Source organism: Prionailurus viverrinus, chromosome D1 (genome assembly GCF_022837055.1).
Source record: "Prionailurus viverrinus isolate Anna chromosome D1, UM_Priviv_1.0, whole genome shotgun sequence".
Lineage (NCBI taxonomy): Eukaryota > Metazoa > Chordata > Mammalia > Carnivora > Felidae > Prionailurus > Prionailurus viverrinus.
In genome coordinates, this window is record NC_062570.1 from 85,148,034 (window position 1) to 85,169,167 (window position 21,134).

The following is a 21,134-nucleotide window of genomic DNA, read 5'->3' on the forward strand; positions in this document are numbered from 1 at the left end:
CGGGAAAAAAGTTTATTTCAGTTTCATAATGCACACAAACTTGTTGTAATAACATCTAAATCTGGTAGATCAATAATGCATGTGATAGTTAGCTGCTTAATTATTCATTTTGGATATACCAAATAGGGCTTTAAAACAAACTCCAGATGTGGAGAGCGCTAGGAAATACAGGCAGTGTAATAAAAAATAAAAGTCATTTTTTCCCCAATGTAATTCTTTTATGGAGCATTGTAAAAATCTCCTCTAATTTTCAAAATTAGAAAGAGACACTTTGATTAAGAACTTTATATATAGGGGTGCCTGGGTGGCTCAGTCAGTTAAGCATCCGACTTCAGCTCAGGTCATGATCTCATGGTTGGTGGGTTCAAGCCCCGCATCAGGCTCTGTGCTGACAGCTCAGAGCCTGGAGCCTGCTTTGGATTCTGTGTCTCCCTCTCTCTCTCTCTGCCACTCCCCCACTCACACTCTATGTCTATCTCTCAAAAATAAACATTAACAAAAGGAACTTTATATATATATATTTTTTTTGACAATTATGTGTTTTACAGACTATTACAAGTGCTAAAATCAAATGCCCTATATATCCCATTTCAAAATGCATACATAAAAAGGGCCTATATCACAATATAAAAACATCACAAGGTGACAAATAAAAATAAATGCTAGCATAAGAGCAGTAATCAAAGATATGTGATAAAAAAAAGATTGTTGACAAATCAAAACAGAAGACTACTTGAAGGTTGCCGTATATGGTTGCAAAAGTTGTTGACTGAACAAGAGCAGCAGCCAAAGAGATGAGTAGGAGCTGTGTGCCATTCAACAAACATGAATTCATCAGGTCCAGGGGACACCTCTTTACACTTGGTACAAAAGCACCTCACCTACAAGAAGCAGCCCTAATCAGGAATAACATATTGGAAAACCTAAAACATTTCTAAACGAGAGTGCAAACTACTCCTGTTTCCTTCCCTAAGTAATAAAATAGATAAACAACAACAAGAATAAACAAAATCAAAGCCAGGTGTAGAGATCTAACTGTGAGTTTCGAAATGAACCCCCCGTTTTAGGCTAAACTATAAATGCCTACTAACCAACTGTCTTTGAAGGAATCCTTCAACCCACAGCTCTGGAATGTGCCTTCAAGTTTCCACAAGGACTAACTCAGTCAGGCCAGAAACACCCAGAGACTCTGAGTGTAGAAGTTTCCAGTACCAGATTATCAAGACGCTTGATCTCATACTTAACACATTCTGCCCAGCAGCAGTCTAGCAGCCTTCCATCAAACAACCTAGTTTTTTTAGTTCATTGTACCTTGCAACTTCTCTGAAACTTGACATTAGATTCAAAGTAAGAAGTATAAAAATGTTAACTGAAAAATGATTAATAAACTGGGGCCACCCATGGGTGTGAGAAGTGCTGTCTATACATTAATGGGCCTTCTGGTACTTCACCTTGAACTCCACTCCACTTTCTGCTCCCGAGGCTAATGGCCTGCCCTGCATGCAGGACTGGCCATACTGAATTACGTGGGCCAGGCTGCCATTATGTCCTCTTCTCTTTCATCTTCCTTGCACAACTCCAAGTGAACATGTGTAGGGTGAGCTAATGATTTGCTGCGTATCTCTGATGAGTACTATATTATTTGCATCATAATATTTTCATTTCTTCCCCCTGCACATAATGCCACGTTGACAGCAAGGTCAGTTAAGTTACTATAAGGGATTTTTAATGAAAACAATTATAAATTTAAAATAACTGTGTTTAAAGCACTTAACAGTCACTAGGGTCAAGTGATTACAGCAGTTACAAGACCCATGGGACATGTTCACACCAAAACAAAGTGAATAAATTACCTCAGCTGGCGCATGTAATCACTAAGTGACCACAGGGGTCAGGCAGAGTGGAACCCTGAACACTTTCACGCAAAACCAATAATGAAAATTTATCAGTCAAAAGGAAAGGGGGGGCATTGGGGGAACATCAAGAATTAGTGCATGCAGTGATAGACTGGAAGCAGACTTGACTCTCCATGCCACTTGAAGGGCCAGGAAAATGACATTTGAAAACCCAGGGGACAGCTGGAAAAAAAGATTCCAGGAAACAATACACAGGCAGGCTGGGAGGGGATAGGAGAGCTAAAGTGGAAGTGATCTATGCAGTATCAGCAGGTTCAAAGCCATACCAAGTTCAACGCCACACCAAGGGTCACTTTAGTATAAGGATGAATGTCCTGATCCAGAAACCTGTGGTTGGATCTGGAAATGTATTCGGAGACTGCAATGTGAGACGATGAGGGATGTGATGTTAATAAAATGATCATCTCTAACATTTACATGGCACCTCATATCTTCTGAGGATGTACCTATTTCCCCTTGTTGTAGAGAAGAGGTGGCTGAAGGTCAGGGAAGCAACATGTTTTGTTCCTGAAAGTACAACTAGTAAGTGAAGAAAACCAAACTTTTATCAAGGAGTCCCTATGAGCTCAAGATTCCACTGGAGTGTGCTCTCAGAAGACTCATAATCAAAAGAGGAGACAGGAAGCCCTAAAGTGATGTGTGCTCATGGTCTGAACACAGTATACAAGGGGGTGGGGGAAAGGGGTAACTACCAAGTGGGAAGGCAGGGCAGTTTCCCAACAGAGGTAACCTTTGAGTTGGGCCTTAAAGAATGAGCAAGAACTCACAAAAGAAAGGAAGAAGACTGGCAAGCAGTGGGATCAACAGGAACAAATATTCAGTTATTTAGCAAAGATTTATTGAGTGCTTACTACGCATCCAGCACTGTCTGGGACCCCATCAGTGACAGGGAGCAAAAGAGACAGGCCCGCTGTTCTCACAGAGCTTGCTTTCATTCATTTATCTGTTCTCTCAGTGCACATGTTCTGAGAAGCTCCCATGTGTCAGGAACTATTGTAGGTATAGAGAATACAGTGGTAAACAAGACAAGTCCAGACCCTCATGGAGCTTGCCTTCAGTGGAAGAAGAATAATAATACGACACAGAAGTAGGAAAAATAAGATCTTACCTAGGAGGTGGCATTTGAACAGAGACCACCCCCCAGACCAAAGAAACTAAGTACAAAGGTTCGAGGTGGGAACACCATGAACCAGAACATGGCTGTGGTCAGAGAAGGAGGAGCAAGGGAGAAAATGACAAGACAGAAGCCCAAAGAGCCAAGGAGAGAGCAGAGAGAAGTATGGAGGGGAGTGAGGCTGGAGAGATAGATTACACCGGTTCATGAAGAGCCTTAAATATCACAATGGACTGCATCCCATCAATTAATGGTTAGTAAAATACATTCCACAAAATATCAGTCTGGTGGGAAACCTCATGGAAAAAGGCTCTGGGCCTCCATCTCTGCATCCGTAAAAATGGTCATAACAGCATCAACCAACTTGAGTATTGTGGGTATTAAATGAGTTAATTCCTGTGAAGAGTCAGGCAATGGTGAGTGCTCAGTGATACAACGGTGAGTGTTATTATTTATACACGATCCCAAGAAAGAAGAATGGCAGGCTGGACCTTGGCAGTTTCTTTAGGCAGAGTGGAGGTCCGAAAGACACTTTCGGTGCCCGGGTTAACACTAATGTCAAAGGGAAGGGGAATTCAGGAGAGTGAGCAAGATTTGGAGAAGATATTAATTCACCGGAGATATACTCGTTTTGAGATATTTTGTGTACCTTCTGCAATCTATGGCAAAATACCTAGTCACTAGTTACATGCAATTATCTGCAGACAGAGAGAGAAAGAGAGAGAGAGAGAGATAAAATCAGTACTCCACTCCACAAATAAAAATCTCAAAGAAGAAGAAGAAGCTCCCAGATTTTGGTACATAGAATTAACACAGGAAGACAAGCTGCCTCCCACCAGATAGAAAACAATGACCCTAAATCCTCGGCCCTCCACTAACAAATCTATGCAAAACTGGGTGAGATATTGAAGCGTTCTGAGTTCCAGTTGCCTAAAGAAAAGAGGGAAATCACACTGACAATCAGAGGCTGGATGTCAAGTGCAAGGATCCGCTCTTTCATTCCCTTCTGCATTTTCAGTGCCTATCACAAAGCAGGACCTGGCCCTTAGAAGGCAGTTAGAATATATGCAAATAATCTTTTGAGGATGAAGTCCCTTCATGTTCTGGGAGACAAGGATCCTCCTCTAGGATTTAGCAATACCAGCTAATCCTTGAACAACGCAGGGGTTGGAGGGCCAACCCTCCATGCAGTGGAAAATCTGCACATAACTTTGACTCTCCGAAAATTTTAATGACTAACAGCTTATTCTTGACTGGGAGCCTTACCGATAATTTGAACAGTTGATTAACACATGTTTAGTATGTATTATATGTATTATAGACTGTATTCTTACAATGATGTAAGCTAGAAAAATGTTATTAAGAAAAGCATAAGGAAGAGAAAATAATTTATAGTTCTGTAAAAAATCTGCATATAAGTGGACCCGTGCAATTCAAAAGCATGCCGTTCTAGGGTCAAATATACATAATTTGGGGCTTCAGTTTTCCCTCTTCAATAAGATGGTTTGGAAAAGTTGGGAGACATTTTTGTTTCCAACAAACTCCTTTCCAAATTTTTATTTTAAATAGTGACACAGTTATCATATGGTAAAATTCAAAAGGATTCCCCCTTTTCAGAGAGTGTTTATCCAGCCTTTTCTATTTAGCTGATGAAGTAATGGTGATATGTGTCCTGCCCATGTCTGTTTCTTTTTAAGAGATGGGGATTACTTCAGAAAAGGAGAAACCAGGAAGCTTTAGAACTGAAAGCTGGAAGAAGAGTGGAGTCAATGTCCAGTTCTTACGTTGGCTCACAATGACCCTAGTCTGTCCTTCCACATTTCTGGATCTCCATTCATCCATCAGCAAGACATCAGCAATACTGTCTGCCCATATCAACTTCCCTGAACCATTATAAGCATTAATGATCTAATATACTCAAAGGTACTTTGAGTCCTTTGGAGGAAGGATGTCATATAAATTAGAAGCATTATAATTAATGTAATTTAAGAAAATGGCTGGCCATAACAAAGAGAATTAGGTTCACACAGATCACAAATGACCTAGTCATCATGTCCTCAGGTCACTAACGATCCTTCCTAATGGAACAAAATCCAATCTTACTTATTTGAGCATATTCAGTTGTTCTGTGTTTGGGTTCATTTTTCCCCCAAGAACCTTCTAAATTCTATATCAAAATTGAACTGTGCTTTAAAAGTAATTTTGTCCTTACTGAAAAAAATGTTTTATATATAAGCTAGACATAAAGCAATTCACTTTAGGGAAAAAGATTCTTCAATGTAAAAAAGGACAAGTAGATAATAAACATGAATCAACTGTTGTTTGGGTGAAGCAAATATAGTAGTACAGACGAGAAAACAGGCACTTTTTGAAACCCTACAATCTTCTATTAAGGAGAAAAAAAAGCAAAACCCTAAATAAATTCCTTAAAATAGAGGCTATTAAATAAATTATGACTTTAGAATGATAACTGGGAAAACCAAATTATGAACCAAAAGCTAAAAAGTACAGGATGTCAGGTATTGGTTTTTGTGAGCAAGTTAAAGATTAAGAAACTCCTTTGATATTAAACTCTAAACTCTAAACAATAAGAATCAGGGAATTCTAGGCTCTAAGGAACTTTCTAGCACATTCTCCTCTGTAAATCATGGGAGAGGCATCTTGTTTGCTCTTAAAGCCTCCTAGAAAACTTTTTTTTTTAATGTTTATTTATTTTTGAGACAGAGACAGAGCATGAATGCGGGAGGGTCAGAGAGAGAGGGAGACAAAGAATCCGAAGCAGGCTCCAGGCTCTGAGCTGTCAGCACAGAGTCAGACCCGGGACCCGAACTCATGGACCGTGAGATCATGACCTGAGCCGAAGTCAGACACTTAACCAACTGAGCCACCCAGGCACCCCGAAAACTTCTTTATTAGATATGACTCTTAAGTGGTAATAAAACTGTATCTCTATAAACATTCCAATGAGGCTCCCCTGCTCAAATCATTTCTGAAACTTTTTCATTGGGAACTGCTAGGGACTTCTTTAGAGGGAATTATATCACACCATTGTTATGTTTTGTTTTGTTTTGTTTTTTAATTAAGGTATACTTGACATATAGCATTGTATTAGCTTCAGGTATACAACATAATGATTTGGTATTTGTATAAAATGCAAAATGATCACCTCGATGAGTCTAGCTAACATCTGTCCCCACACATAGTTGCAAATTCTTTTTCTTGTGATGAGAACTTCTATGTAATACTTTCAAATATGTAATACTTGTATATAACTATCCTATAGCATACAGTATTGCACAATACTGTATTCCACTGTACTATGTAGCTATACTAGAGCATACAGTATTGTTAACTACAGTCACCATGTTTCACATTATATCCCCATGACTTTATTCTGTTGCCATTATGTCACACCATTATTTTTTATTGCAAATGTGTATCTCAACTTACCCACTTCACAAGCTCCAGTTCCTAATAATTTTGTATTGTGTAAAAAAAAAATCAGAAACCTTAAATGTGACCACCGTGCCTAGAAATCATTATGTGTAAGAGTTTAAACAGTAAATTGAAATCTGCCATCAATAATCTGGCTGAAGCCTGGTGTGCTGGAGTTTGTGAAAGAGGAGCCAGTGCACAGGAATCGTTCCCAGAAGGAGGGGCAGCGACACTGGGGAGGAGACGGGGTGTGCCAGATTAAAGATCAGGACAGGAGGGAGATGACAGGAGACTGAGACGGAAGGGCAGGAAAAGGGCAGGCCTGGCCCCTCAGGGGTGTAGTTCAGAGGTAATCAGAATCTAAGGAGATGTCTGTGTGTGCTGGACCTGCGGTGCGTGTAAAGGAGACAGGGCCAGGTTTCTGGTGGCCACACGAGGCCAGGGTGCTCACCCTTTCCTCTGCTTCACAGGCAGAATGGGCCACAGGCCAGCAGATCACTATGGCATAAGAGACCATAAGGCCACTTTCCCTGAAGTTCTGCTCTCCCAGGGAGTAAGAGAAACCCACCAACAGGACAGGAAGAAGTCACGGCACGCTGAGTAACATGACAGAGCAGGTAACACTTGCTGACCATTCGCTAACTGTACGCATTGAGTATCCATTATGTAATTTAACCTCGCAGCAATGCTTGTCGATTAGACACACTAAATATAGATGCAAACACACAGATACAAACTTTTTTACAGACGAATAAATTGAAAATCACAGAATTAACAATGCTGAGAACAGGATTTAAACACAGACAGACAAAATCCAGTACTCATACTCTTAACTTTACACCATACCATCTTTTTATACTTCAGCACACACACATGCATTCATATACCGCATAATAGGATACATGCCAGCTGTTAATAGAAGTCATCCGTGAACTGTAAGATATACTGGTGATCTTATTTTCTTCACTGTACCATTACTTACATTTGTTCACAATGAGTGTGTAAGCTGTCACGATCAGAAGAAAAGAGTTTGCGGTCGTTTTTAAGAAGCCCTCAGAGGATGAAGATTTTCTGCCACTGAAGACATTCAAAACTATGTGACACAAACTTTCAAATACAGTGGAGTATTAGGGAGAAAGCATAGTCTTACTAGAGGGGAATTTGACAATCTATAATAAAACCACTTTTTAAGGTATGCATCATTTGTAGCAACAATTCTACTGCTAGAATAATACAAATATAACTTAAGTTATACAAATATAACTTAAGGACGTTTGCAAAGAGAGAGCAGGTTTATCACATCAGTCCAGATAATAAAAGAATGAAGACCAGGGCACCTGGGTGGCTCAGTCCATTGAGCATCTAACTCCTGATTTTGGCTCAGGACATGATCCCAGCGTCGTGGGACAGAGACTTGTGTTGGGCTCCTTGCTGAGTGTGGAGCCTGCTTAAGATTCACCGCGCACCCCCCCCCCCCCGCCTGCCCCTCTCCCTAACTCACGCTCATACACTCTCTCTCTCTCTAAACTAAAAAGACAAAAAAAAAAGGAAAATGAAGACATCTTAGGTGTCCAGTAACAGAAATCTGGCTAAATAAACCAGAGAGCACGCACACACACAGCAGAATGCTATGCTAATGAAGAGCACGATGTGTTAATTTTTTTTAAGTTACAGGATAATATGCACAGTTCTATTAATTTTTAAAAATAGTCATTAAACAAAAAGCCCTTAAAGGGTGAATATTTGCTGCTATTGAGAATATTCAAAACAGAAATAGAAGGTGGAAAAATTTCTCTCGAATTCCATAACCAAATAGTAATTACTCTGAAGACTGGATTACAGAGGGATGTATATTTTCTACTTTGCATACATCAAACACTTGAATTTTTATACTATATGTGCGTTGTATTTATATAGAAAATATTCTTTTTTGGGAAAAAGCGTTTTAGTCATATTTATTGATGTGGAGAGTTATTTGTGATACTTTAAGATGAAAAGACACTAAAAAACAGTACTAATATAAATTGCTATTTTGGTAAAAGGTGTGTGTGTGTAAATACCAACAGAAAACATTCTATAAAGATTCACACTAAAATGTTAACGGTGGTTATCTCTGGCCATGGGTAATTTTGTTTTCTTTTCACTTATCTCTATTTTCTAAGTTATCAGGCATGAACATGTATACAATGTATTATAAGAATAAAATAAATAACCCACCCAGACTGTGAAAATTTCTCCTAAAGACCAGCTCCAAAACTCTGGGCCAATAGCAAGATCACTGGAAAAGGGACTTAGTCTCCCAATGGGATTCTTCTGAAAGAAGCAAAATCAATTTACACATCTATTATCTGTGATGTTTGTTACAGCCACACTCTGTTACAACCATGTCTACTACAATGCTCCTGCAAATATGAATAACCTTCTTAAGATTTTCCTTGGGAACATTTTCATTCTTCTTCTCAGGCCTAGAGAAACTGAAGCTAAAAGCTATTACATAACCACCAAGACCAAGGAAAAGTCATAATGAAAAGTTCATGGCATCGGCATTGGCGCTGTGCTAAAAGGGATTCTGATAGACTAGACCATTCTATGTAAACTTCTGGCTGAAAGAATAGGCCACCCAAGAACTCTGTCTAATTTTAATAGGAAATGAAACAACAGCAAAACCTTTCTAAATATTTCTGCACAGTATAGAAGGATCATTAACAATAGCCAACCAGTTGTTATAAATACTTTGAGGAGGAAGAGAAAGAAAAGGAAGGGAGGGGAAAGACACTGCACATACAGAACTACAGAATTTTAAAGTTTAAGCCACAAGTCCAGGCAGAAAAAAAGTCTTGCATCTTTCTGTTCATGCACTCACTCCACAATTCAACAACCACTTCTGGGCACTATGTCTTAGGCCCTATACTCAGAACTGGGTATACAAAGAGCTCCCATTAGGCACATGCTGTTGTCTAGTAAGAAAGAGACGAGTAAACAATTACAGAACAACCATGAATGTGCAACACGCATACGCCATAATCAAGAAGTACCAAAAATATCCGGAAGAGGTGAGGACAACAGGGATGAAATCGAGTGGACGGTGAAGAACACTTAAGAATATCAAAGAGGCACAGGTTGGAAGAACACAGGGGCAAAGCGAAGGAAGACCACACATGGCCCAATGCCTCACAAAATGTACCTTTAGGCACATCAGTGGTTCAGAATTTACTACCAATAAAAATAATAGCATTGTAACTAGCAAGTATTTTATAGTTGGCAAGTTTATTTTTAAGCCACGTCTGTGATCAGCAGGCATTTGTGCCAAGAAGGAAAAAAAATGCTATAATGGTTGAGTGGCTAGGTTCCTAGTTCAGCTCACCAAAGGCTATTCATTGGTGACATTACCTGTAGCATATCTGACCTCACATAGTAATGGGACAACAGGATTTAACTATTACTTTAAAAAGAATTTCTTAGGGAAAGATGTATCCGTCTCTCTTTCCCACAACTCTGCAGTCCCTGGAAATAAGAAGCCACATGTCTCCCTGACCCTGGGCTGGTTCCCTTGAAGACAGCCCCACAGGTGGCAGCTGGGTAGGGAGAAGGGTGGGTGTTTTGGGAGATGGAGAACTGGGGTGTCTGATCCACCAGACTTGGGACAAGTGAAAAACAGGATTCTGGTGCCTCCCTCAGGGTGGCAGAGATGGAAATTTAAAGTTTCATTCTCCAACCCATGGCAGAGATTTCAGAGGAAAGGGGCTAACAGGGCAACAGCAGCAGCTGTCAGAATATACTGGTGTTTTTGAATTCAAGTGCTACTAAGTGGGAAAGATCTGCCCACAGAAGTAAAGATTTTCAGGTTCTAGTCAGTGGCTATTCATTTCAAGGACTGAATGAGTGCGATGAAATGCTAATGTCACAACATAATTTAGACATCCCTTGGAGTTTATGTGTCTGGCTGCATCTTCAGTATTCTTTATATTTACTTTCTTGTAAGTTACTGCCATCGAAATTGTCTACACCAAATGGTAAGAATGCTTCTCCACCTCACAACACCCTCCCACCAGCCAGCTCACATACAGAGGTGGTTTTAACGTGACATACACCCACCTTAGACCCTCAGCCTCCACATGTGTGAGTGTATGTGTTAAGGGAGGCAGTTAATCAAAGAACCACCATTTCACCCAGGATATGGTCCCTCCAGCAGGGATCCTAAACCCCAGATTGGGAATAGAGAAAGACAGGAGGACACGCTTAGAAAATGGAATCTGATGGCCTCAAGTTCAAATCCTGAGGTTATCTCCTAGTTGCTGTGATCATAATCATAGATGAGTGAACTTCAAGTCTCAGTTTCCTCATAAGTACAAAAGAAGCTAATACTAGCTTGCTCATAAGTAATAGAAGCTACTTCATCACTTATTGTGAAGACTGCATAAATGATATATGTAATTTGGGGATGAAGAACAGGTATATACACAAATAATACATGTTAGTTCAACCCCCCTCCTCATTCAAGTTCTAGTCCCCATGTGGCCATTTATTATCTCAGTGACCCTGGGTAATTCATGTGCTCTCCAACCTCAGTTTCCCCTTCTCTCAAATTAGAAGCCAGGAGCTCTGAGGGCTCTAAAAGTCCTAGAGTTCAGTCCAGTAAGGGAGGCTTGTTTTTGGTTTCTATTCTTAACACTCTTTGGTGCTCCCTCTTACAATCTTGATCATTCTTTAAATCCATGGTGCCAGTCCCTTCTGATTTTTGGATATTTTGCCTCTGGCTCTGTTGTCTTCCTCTACCTTATTTGTTGAAAGTTGTCTACAGTCCAGGACTGTGTTAAGACTAGTCCACACTTGGGGCGCCTGGGTGGCTCAGTGGGTTGAGAGTCCCACTTGGGCTCGGGTCATGGTCTTACAGTTTGTGAGTTCGAGACCCCTGTTGGACTCTGTGCTGACAGCTCAGAGCCTTGAGCCTGCTTCAGATTCTCCTTCACTCTCCGCCCCTTCCTCGCTTGCATTCTGTTTCTCTTTTTCTCTTTCTCTCTCTCTCTCAAAAATAAACATTAAAAAAAAAATTTAAAAAAAATGGTCCAAGCTTTATCACAGAGTGCATATGCACAACCACCATGGGGTATATTATTATTATACCCATTTTATAGAAGAGAAAAATCAAGGCTCAAGAGTTAAACAACTTATCAAAAGTAGGGAATTCAAAACTGGTTCTTCCCAGCTGCTTGTTATCTTTACATGGTATATTACATTTCCAAGCTTGACTGTACCTAGTTTGAGCTCTATATTCTTATGACCATGTGCTGTGCTAGCTTACCTCATAAATCACTTTGTATTAATAACTGGGTGTTACACCTGCCAGGTGGCCTATGTCCAAATTAACCAGGACCCATCAGCTCTGAACCAATAGGAAATTCTCAGGTCCTGCAGCTGGTAGGTCAGGGTGAGATTCAAGACTAGTAGGACTTAAATACATCTTTCAAATAACAGCATATGGTCAAACAGCTACTCAACTTCCAAATGAAACTGCTAGAAACTACTGTGTTTTTTAGTTCAAGCCTAAAGTGCAAGCTTACCAGTTGCTTCAAAAGCCTACTCTTAATAGCACAGAGTGGTAACAGAAAAGGGCTCACACTTTGGGATCAGACAACCCCAGGTTGACTAGCCAAGTGAACCTGAGTGGATTTCTTAACCTCTCTGGGCTTATCTATTAAATGATGTTGGGTAAGATAACCCACCTTAGCCTCAGGTTCCCCATCTGCAAAATGGGATAACATTTACAACCTTATAGGGATGGCACGAGGACAGAAGGAATGCTTGGCCTTGTAGTAGAAACAGATTAGCCTGCTGGAGAATAAGGGAAGCTGGTGGGATGATCAGATCGTTTCCAATCATTGAGGTAGTCTCGAGCAGAAAGTTTGGAAATGAATTAGAGGTTCACTGAACTTGAAGGGCCTGCCAAGATCTGTAAGGACTCATGCCAGTGAGAGTTGGATGCCTTATTATGACAAAAGCCCTAGACTGATGTAACCCTTGCCTCCACTCTGCTAGGTCATCTGGCAGCAGTTGCTAGCAGCACTTTTTTCAGGTGAAAGGCTTCCACTGAGCCAAGTGGTAGAGTGTAATCTCACATCATCTCTCATTCTTCAGCACCATAAGGCAGCAAGGGTAACTGAGCTATTCTGGGCCTTCCCTGTGAGATCCCAACTTTATCCATAGCCCATGGGCTCCCTTTGGCCTCATGTTCTGAAGCTTTTTCTGAAGCATCTTCCTTCTGCCTCACGAGATCAGAGGCGACATGGGAAGACAAGGAACTGATCGTGCAAATGGACCTCAGCATTTTATTTCCTTATCATTTTATTTCCTTAGTTACGGCACATTTTCATTTACAGAGTACTTTCCCTTATAAAATCTCCCAGTGTTTACTTCTAATCTACTAAATAACTCCTCTGACCTCTTCTTGTTTTTACCCTTTAAATATCTGTTGATGGTCCATTCACCACATTCCCCATTCAGTTATTAATGGCCCACAAAAACTTACTAGCAGCAATCATTTACTGATTAATCTGCACAACAATCCAGAAAGACAGGTAGTATCAATCCTTAGTTCTGCAGAGGGAAACCAAGGGGAAAAGAGAGGTTAACTCAGTTGCCCAAGGTCAGTGGCTAAACAAGATTATAACCAGGATCTATCCCGTCTTGTATCTCTGTAAACACTTCCCACAGAGCTATTCCCTTTCTTTCCAATCAACATGGTCAAGGCAGCTAGATCATTCTTGTGTTTCAGTTTCACAGAACAGTTTTGAACTGTCAAGATTCAACCTCAAGTAATTTTGCCTGCTAACAGTTCATAAATAAAAGTTGTTAAAATTAAGAGATAACAGTACTTGAAAGCCAATTTTACAAAAGCAAAAGATGAGTGAAAAGATCTGGATTATAGACCCAGCTCTGCCACAAGGAGACTCTGAGAGTCCCATAACTTCTCTGTATCTCTGAGTTATCTATAAAAATGAGAGTATGCTGAATGTTATTTAAGGTACCCTGCTGTTTGAGATGACGCAAAAACTACTAAAAGAGCACGAACTATAAAGCTCCAATATCCAGCGCTGCCGAGATCATGGTGAAATCGGTATATCCATTCATTGCTAATGAAGTACAGAGCTACAATCCCCTTGGAAAGCAAGACGTCAACATACAGCAAAAACCATGAAGAATTTCATGTCCTTTTACTTGGCAATTTAACTCCTACAGTGTTCTACCCTAAGAAATAAATCAATAGAAGCCAAAAGACATATACAAACGAAAATGCAAATTTCAGTGCCAGCAATCAGAGGAAAAATTACCAATTTCAATATTCATTTTTAGAGGGATGTCTCATTAAATAAAAGCACAGAACCATATTAATGTCATGTTGCTATTTAAAAGGATGAACATGAAAATTAGGCAAAGTCATTGAAAATCATGTCAATACTATTAAATGAAAATAGCCAGAAGTAAAAGAGCAGGTATGTACTCTGATGTCAACTACATAAAATGGGGATAGATGTGTAAGGTCACGGGAAAACTCAAAATAGTTATGTCAGTAGTTAGGCTTATTTTTTTGAAATATTTTAAGTGTTTTTAATGAATGTTGTTTTTCCATTAACAAATACATTTTATCATTTCATCAATTATTTAAAATTTTCTCAACCCCTGCCTTAATTTAGCTTGATGGAAAATGAATTTTAAACTTTCTGCCTAAATCTCCTGAGTAATTTTCATTGGCTGACGTATTATTCATGACATTATTCTTCCAGAGTGATTTTTGCTCTTTACTATATAATTCTTTAGTGTCTTCAGAGATTCTAAAATCTCAGAACCCCTGCCTTCTTTCCCTCACCTAAGAGGATTCTTTAAAAGATGTGTCATCTAATCTAGCTATGAATAACTCCATGATTGCCTTGCAATGCTAATATTTGGCAACTGCCTGACCCAGGAGCCAATATTTTTCCATAACCTCGACCTGCGGGTGCCCATACAGGAGCCACAAAGTTGCCATTATCCTTTTCTCGGTGTATACAGGATTACAAGTTTGGGGAGCTTTACAGCAAGACAGCTTATCTTTTCAGGAGTTTTAGGACACCCTCTAGTTCCCTTGGGAAAGTTGCTCCCAAGCAGTACTGGACCCTCCCTTCATATAAGGACTTTCACATCCTCCTTCATTTCTTAGAAATGCTCTCTTACTAGTAGGTCATCTGTACATCTTTGCTCATAATATCTGGGAAAGATTGCAGAGCCAATGAATTAAAAATATGATTCTAGGTCTCATGTGCCAATGAATGCCCTCATTAAAGCAGCATGAGTGAGATGAGATGGGTTTCAAAGCTTTCCGTCCCTTTGCCCCAGAGCCGCTGAGGCCAGGCACTGAAAGGATGCACAGTAAAATTAAATATCTAAAAATTCATCTTTAATTAACAGAATTGGATTAAAGCTAGACACCACCGCATATCATACGAGAAATGGCTGAGCTGGCTTCCAAGTGCTCTAATTCAATTAGGACGCAGTGAGTGACACTCGGACGGGAAAGGTTAATTGGGGGCGCCAGAACGCAATCATTCCTTACCTAACCAGTCATTAAACTTCTTAACCTCTGAGGGCAGTCCCAGCTCGGTGAAATCGCCTGTGTGGAGAAGGATGTCCCCATAAGGCATCTGGATACCATCTGTTCTGGAGTGTGTGTCTGAGATGCAGACAAACCGCGTGTGGCCCGCTGGTTTTGGAGTGTCATATGGGATGGGGTCGACCCTAAAGTAGACATAACAGATCCCATAACAGTTAAATATATTAGAACCCTTGTAATTGTCATTGCACATACATATCGATTGTTATCCGTGAACACGCCCAGACAAACTGATGCAAAGGCAGAAGGGCCCGTTGTAACAAGGGAGACTTTGGGGTGCAAAGGAGAAAGCATCACCCATCTACAGCTCCACTGAGCAAATTCAAAAAGGCTTACTTACCTGGTAGGAGAATTAAAAGGAAAGGATATCCTACATGTAGGATCAGAAATAACCCATGAAACTGGCAGAGTGATGAATGGTGAAGTTTAGGGATATTGAACCCCAACAGGGGAAGCAAAATTATGCTATTTTCTCTCATCATGCTCCAATTGATCCCACTCCTCATTAAGAAATGGATAACTACATTTATTCCTTCTTAAACATGCATAACTTAAGCAATGAACCAATTTAGGGAGAACACTCAGCACATGCTTTGCCAACTGAGATGTGGAAAGATCTAGATAGTGCTTATATTTAATTTCCTTTCCACAACCATTCAACACCTGTATCTTCTTGTTTTTCCTAAGTGATTCACAAATCAAACCGTGGGGAGAGAAGGTGATATCAAAAATGGCAGGACTGAAAAGAAAAACATCGACTGTTGAAAGAACTTTGTCAAGCTCCTTCTTTACCACCATGAATTATCTGCAGTCCCAGTGATACCTTAGATCACTTGCAAGACTCCCAATGCCTTGGGCAAAGATTCTATTCAGTACAAATAGTAAGCCTTTTAATGGGTGTGTATAGATCTACATATACATTAATATATGTATAGTTTTAGAGACCTAAGCACTGTGAAATTACACTAGGGCATAAGAATCAAAAGGCAAAATGATCAACCCGAAGCAAAGAAAATGAAACAGAACAGTCTCATTTAATTGAGTGTAACAAAGTGTGCTAAATAAACTTGGTAAAAGAAATGCAAATCTGGCTCTTCAAGCATACAGTTTTAATTATTTAAGGGGTTTGTAGCAGAGTTAAGGATGCTTTAACTATATTAACTCTACACTGACAGCTTCCTTTAATTTCTCTGTAGGAATGTACACTTACTTTGGATTATGGGTGAAAAGAAGCAGTTATAAAGGCAAAGAGAAGGTCACAAGAGAGGCAAATATGCAATGCGGAGATTAGAGTGTGAAACATTAAATAAGGAACAATATTTCATGTCACAGCCCCGCCCATGATCGTTAACATGCAGCAGGGAACACGCTGAAAGCTCAACACAAGATTCCCTATATGTGTTGCCTCTACAGGCTTTGTTTAATTTTTCTTTCTTTTTTCCCGTTTTTTAAAAGAAATGATCTGGTTTAACAAAGGCAATTTTAGTGAGGAGAATAAAGACATCAATACACAACCTGGACAGTCTTGGTGGCGTTTCTTTAATAGTTAATCTTTTAACGTAATTTTCTCTTTGTCACAGAAGAAGGAAAAGAAGGAAGAAAAAAAGAGCAAGAAGAGAGAAGGGGGTGGGGGATTGTGAACTGGTTAACGCAGCGGGTCTAATTGGAAACCCAAAAAGAAAGTTTAACTTCTGCAAAAAATTAATGAATTTTCCTGTAAAGGTTAGAAATTAATAATGCTATTACCATAGAGAATATTCACTAATCCACTGAGATCTCATGAGTAACCTGGAAACCCTTCTGATGATATGCAGTGTTGACTTTTTTTATATATATAAAAATGTTTGGTGTCTTCCCTTCCATTACACAGACTCTATTACACTCAGTCTGAGCGGTTCCAGTCTCATCAATATCTCCTGTCTTCTACAAGTAGTTTCCCTGGAGAATGTATGCCTGTTCTCTGAAGCAGAATGCAAGTGCAAAGTTAAAGTGATAGGTAATACTCTCTTCCCACATCAAGCGTTAAGATCCTCACTGGAACGGGACCGCGCACATTTCAACATTTGGATGAAAATTAAATAAATATCAGCCACTGGGCTTGTAAATATATGAATAAATTCATATATATATATATATATATATATATCCACACACACACGTATCTACATAAATACATCTTTATTTTCCAGTTCTCATCCTAAGGCTAACCTATAGACACAGTCCCTATTTCTTCTTTTCCATAACTCAGCTAAGCTACAGGTACAACTACTACATCAAAATCCTTTACTAATCCATCAGAATTTATCAGACAGACATACCTTATAGTTATCATTTTCAATTTACTAAACAGAAAGTAGTACAGATATAACCCCCTCACTGTGAGCAGGCCCCTATTCTCTGACTTCTTCTCAGTGTTAAGAAGCAAATCAACACTTGGTACATAATCTGTTTCCCATCTTAGTTCTATACTAGGCAATAACTTTCTTCTGAGCCTACTGATTGGACCACCTGTCAATTTCTAAGTGGCTTCCACTTCCTTCCCCACCTTCCCACCTCCTCCAGAGAAACATTCAAATGTCCAACAGAATTGACAAGAAAGGGAAAAGGGGGAAATGTGTCTTCCTAGCTTTGAGCTGAAATAAAATGAATCAGAAGTACATAGGAAGGCGCAGAGAAGGCTCACCCGTCAATATCACCAATTTGATATCACCAAAGAGAATTAGGTAGACGTTGAAGACAGTTATGGAGGATTGATTCAAGGGAGAGGCTTGGGGAAGGGGGAGGTATAAAGAGGCAAATGCAAAATGTATATACATCCTCTGACCCAGAGACACTGATGTCCTTTGTTACCCACAGGATTCCAAACAAGGCAAGAGATGGTTTCAGGAGACAAGACAGCACAGCATGTCAGAGCCATGCTGAAAGATAACATGACAACTATCACCTGGGGGGGGGGGGGGGGGGGTCATAGGAAGGAAGACATTTCCACTCAAAGACATTCTGAGTTGAAAATAAGATGTCTAGTAGAGTAGGCAAGTTGCAGCAGATATAATTAAAGTTGAGACAACCCTCGGGACACTACTATTTCCAAATTGGGCATTTGGTAAATGCTTTGAAAATAAAAGTCAAGGCCATCAAATATTTTCACTATAAAAGTATATCTAAGGGAGACCATGACTACCATTAGAAGATCTACCTGTTCACATGGTGTGAAGACCCTCAGACTACATTTTCCCTCTTAGTTAACTTTTACTGTTTACTGTTTATGCTGCTGACTTCTCAAATGATTGAACATTTCCCCTAAGGCATCATGTCAAGTAGCCTAGCACATGAGTATCTTACCAAGGCAATCTAACCCCCAGAGCCAGATTCAAATATCACAGTGAGACTTGCACGTACATTTGAGTGCACCCCGGGGGAAAACAAGAGGACATGGGAAGATGAGAAGAAAACACAGCATCGCAAAATCCCAGAGCCAGACAAAACCTTAGCGGGCATTGGGTTCAATGCTGTATATGAAGCTTGAATTCCTTCTACACCATCTGCCCTGCCTAACTGACACAAGTTTTCTTCCCAAGGTTTTCAGAGAAGGAGAGCTCCTGCGTTGCCTCCTCTCCCCCCAGGACCCCTATTCTTGTTTTTCGATACTTCTACTTGGCGAAAAAGTTTCTCATCCAGGGTCTGCACCTCTGCAAGCGCACAAAAAGCTGAGCCCGGTCCTAAGAGACTTGGCCCAGAGCCTGAAAACTAACAATGTTGGCTGAGTTATTCGCTTCTGGCGAGTCATTTCATTCTTTGGGGCTTCATTTTTTTTTCTTCCCTCATCTGTAAAATGGGAATAATAACAGCCTAATCTGCTGTGTTGCTGTGAGGATATAAATTGTCAAGTACCGGGTCTGGCACATAGCACATGTTCAGGAAGTAAAGAAGGAGAATGACACGAGTGAAGCATGCTTGACTGTCTGGCTTTGAATCTCACTCCAGATTTATGAATGGCGTGACACCAAACAAGGGGCTAAACTCCTGTCTCGGTTTCCTCCCCAACAAAAGTTATAAAAATAGCACGTGTCCCAGAGGATTGCTGTGAGGGTAAAGAGGCATCATGTACTCAAAGTATTCAGAATAGTCTGACACACAGCAGACACTCAGTAAGTGGGTACGGTTTTGTGTTTTTGTTTTTTATGAAGTACTAATATTTTTGCTACTATTCGTAGCAGCAGCATCTTTTAGCTTCTCTGGCCTCCATGTCTTCTGTTACAAGGAGGGAACAGCTACTACACAGGAACTTCCTGAGCTAAAGGAGGTCACATACACAACACCTGGCACATACCCCACAGTCAATAAACACATTTATTTCCTTCCTGTTACTTTCTTCTTTAATCTCAATCTTCTGCGTTTGAAATACCAGGGAATAAGGGCACCTGGGTGGCTCAGTCGGTTGAGCATCCAACTCTGGATTTTGGCTAAGTTCATGATCCAGGGTTGTAGGATCAGGCCGTGCATCAGGCTCCATGCTGAACGCTGATCTTGGAGGTTGCCTGAGATTCTCTCGCTCTCTTCCTCTGCCCTTCCCCCTCCCCTCTCTATAAAATGAAATAATATGGGGCGCCTGGGTGGCGCAGTCGGTTAAGCGTCCAACTTCAGCCAGGTCACGATCTCACGGTCCGTGAGTTCGAGCCCCGCGTCAGGCTCTGGGCTGATGGCTGTTTCCGATTCTGTGTCTCCCTCTCTCTCTGCCCCTCCCCCGTTCATGCTCTGTCTCTCTCTGTCCCAAAAATAAATAAAAACATTGAAAAAAAATTAAAAAAAAGAAATAATAAAATAAAATAAAATAAAATAAAATAAAATAAAATACCAGAGAATAAGAATCCAGTCCCCTTTTCCCTTTGACGGTTCCTCAAATACTTGAGGACAAGTATCATAACTTCCTAATATCTTCTCTACTCTAACTGAGGAGCCCTGGTTTCTCCAATGTTCCTTTGTGTGATAAGATTTCTGGTACCTTCAGAGTCCTACTGGTCTCCTCCTCAATAGGATCTGATTGGTCTGAGCTCCTCCCTGTGCAGTGGCCGAATTCGTGGGCCTGTGAATTCATGGGCCAGTGAGCTGTGTATCAAAGATCTGTGTCATTAGTGGTGATGGAGAGACAACACTGCTGGGCACACTGGTGGTCTTTCTGAGAGGAGGTATCGTCAAAACGTTTTCTAATTCAGTCTCCAACTTTTGTGCCAGCCCTCACTTGTTCTTGAAGCTTGACTGTCAAATGCTTATATATCTCATTGCATATTCAAACAAATAAACCATTCTCATTTAGTTAGTCTTGACACATTACAGTTTTTTGCCCATAAAAATATGGTAATATTACTGCTTCCACTAAGGGATACTTTTCCGACAATATCTGTTATTTTTCCCAATAACAAATTCGTACAGTGTTGTAAGCTCCATTGATAGATCTTCATAAAAGCTGTTATCATGTCATTTGTTATGACATGAATTTCTTCTTTAGACCATGTGTGCAGTAAAAGCCTTGTGTACACAATTAGCCTATAATTCAGTGTGAGAATAGAATATTACCCTTACAAAGCATTTTAACGGGAATCAAATGTATTTACCATCCCCATATTCCACTTGAAGATGTTGTTTATGCATTCCACTGACTCGATCTTTAAAGTTTTCCAATGGGATACTAAAGCTTTCATTTTTTGCCCAGAAAATTCAGGTGGCAGGAAAGCTAAAGTTATATGTGAAACGTTACACCATCCACCCTGATACACTTTAGCCAACACTAAAGATATGCAAAACCTGCCAGCAAAACAATGAAATCTAAATACCAGGTGTAGGGGCACTGAGATGGCTCAGTTGGTTAAGTGTCTAACTTCGGCTCAGGTCTTGATCTCCCGCTCGTGAGTTCGAACCCCACAGCGGGCTCTGGGCTGACAGCTCAGAGCCTGGAGCCTGCCTCCGATTCTGTATCTCCCTCTCTCTCTCTGCCCCTCCCTGCTCACATTCTGTCTCTCTCTCTAAA

The 21,134-nt window shown here is 40.3% G+C and overlaps 1 protein-coding gene across 5 annotated transcripts in view; it reads right to left on the bottom strand.

The window, feature by feature from the left end:
- The window catches only part of MPPED2 (metallophosphoesterase domain containing 2), a 176,007-nt gene that overhangs the window by 111,512 nt on the left and 43,361 nt on the right, over positions 1 to 21,134 (bottom strand). For all 5 annotated transcript variants that reach the window (XR_007145029.1, XR_007145028.1, XM_047824193.1 and 2 more), the window contains one exon: positions 15,053 to 15,234. Coding sequence is in view for 3 of the 5 variants with exons in the window: in XM_047824193.1 (XP_047680149.1) it covers positions 15,053 to 15,234 (182 nt within the window). In the remaining 2 variants the exon portion in view is untranslated. The remainder of the gene's footprint in view (positions 1 to 15,052; positions 15,235 to 21,134) is intronic.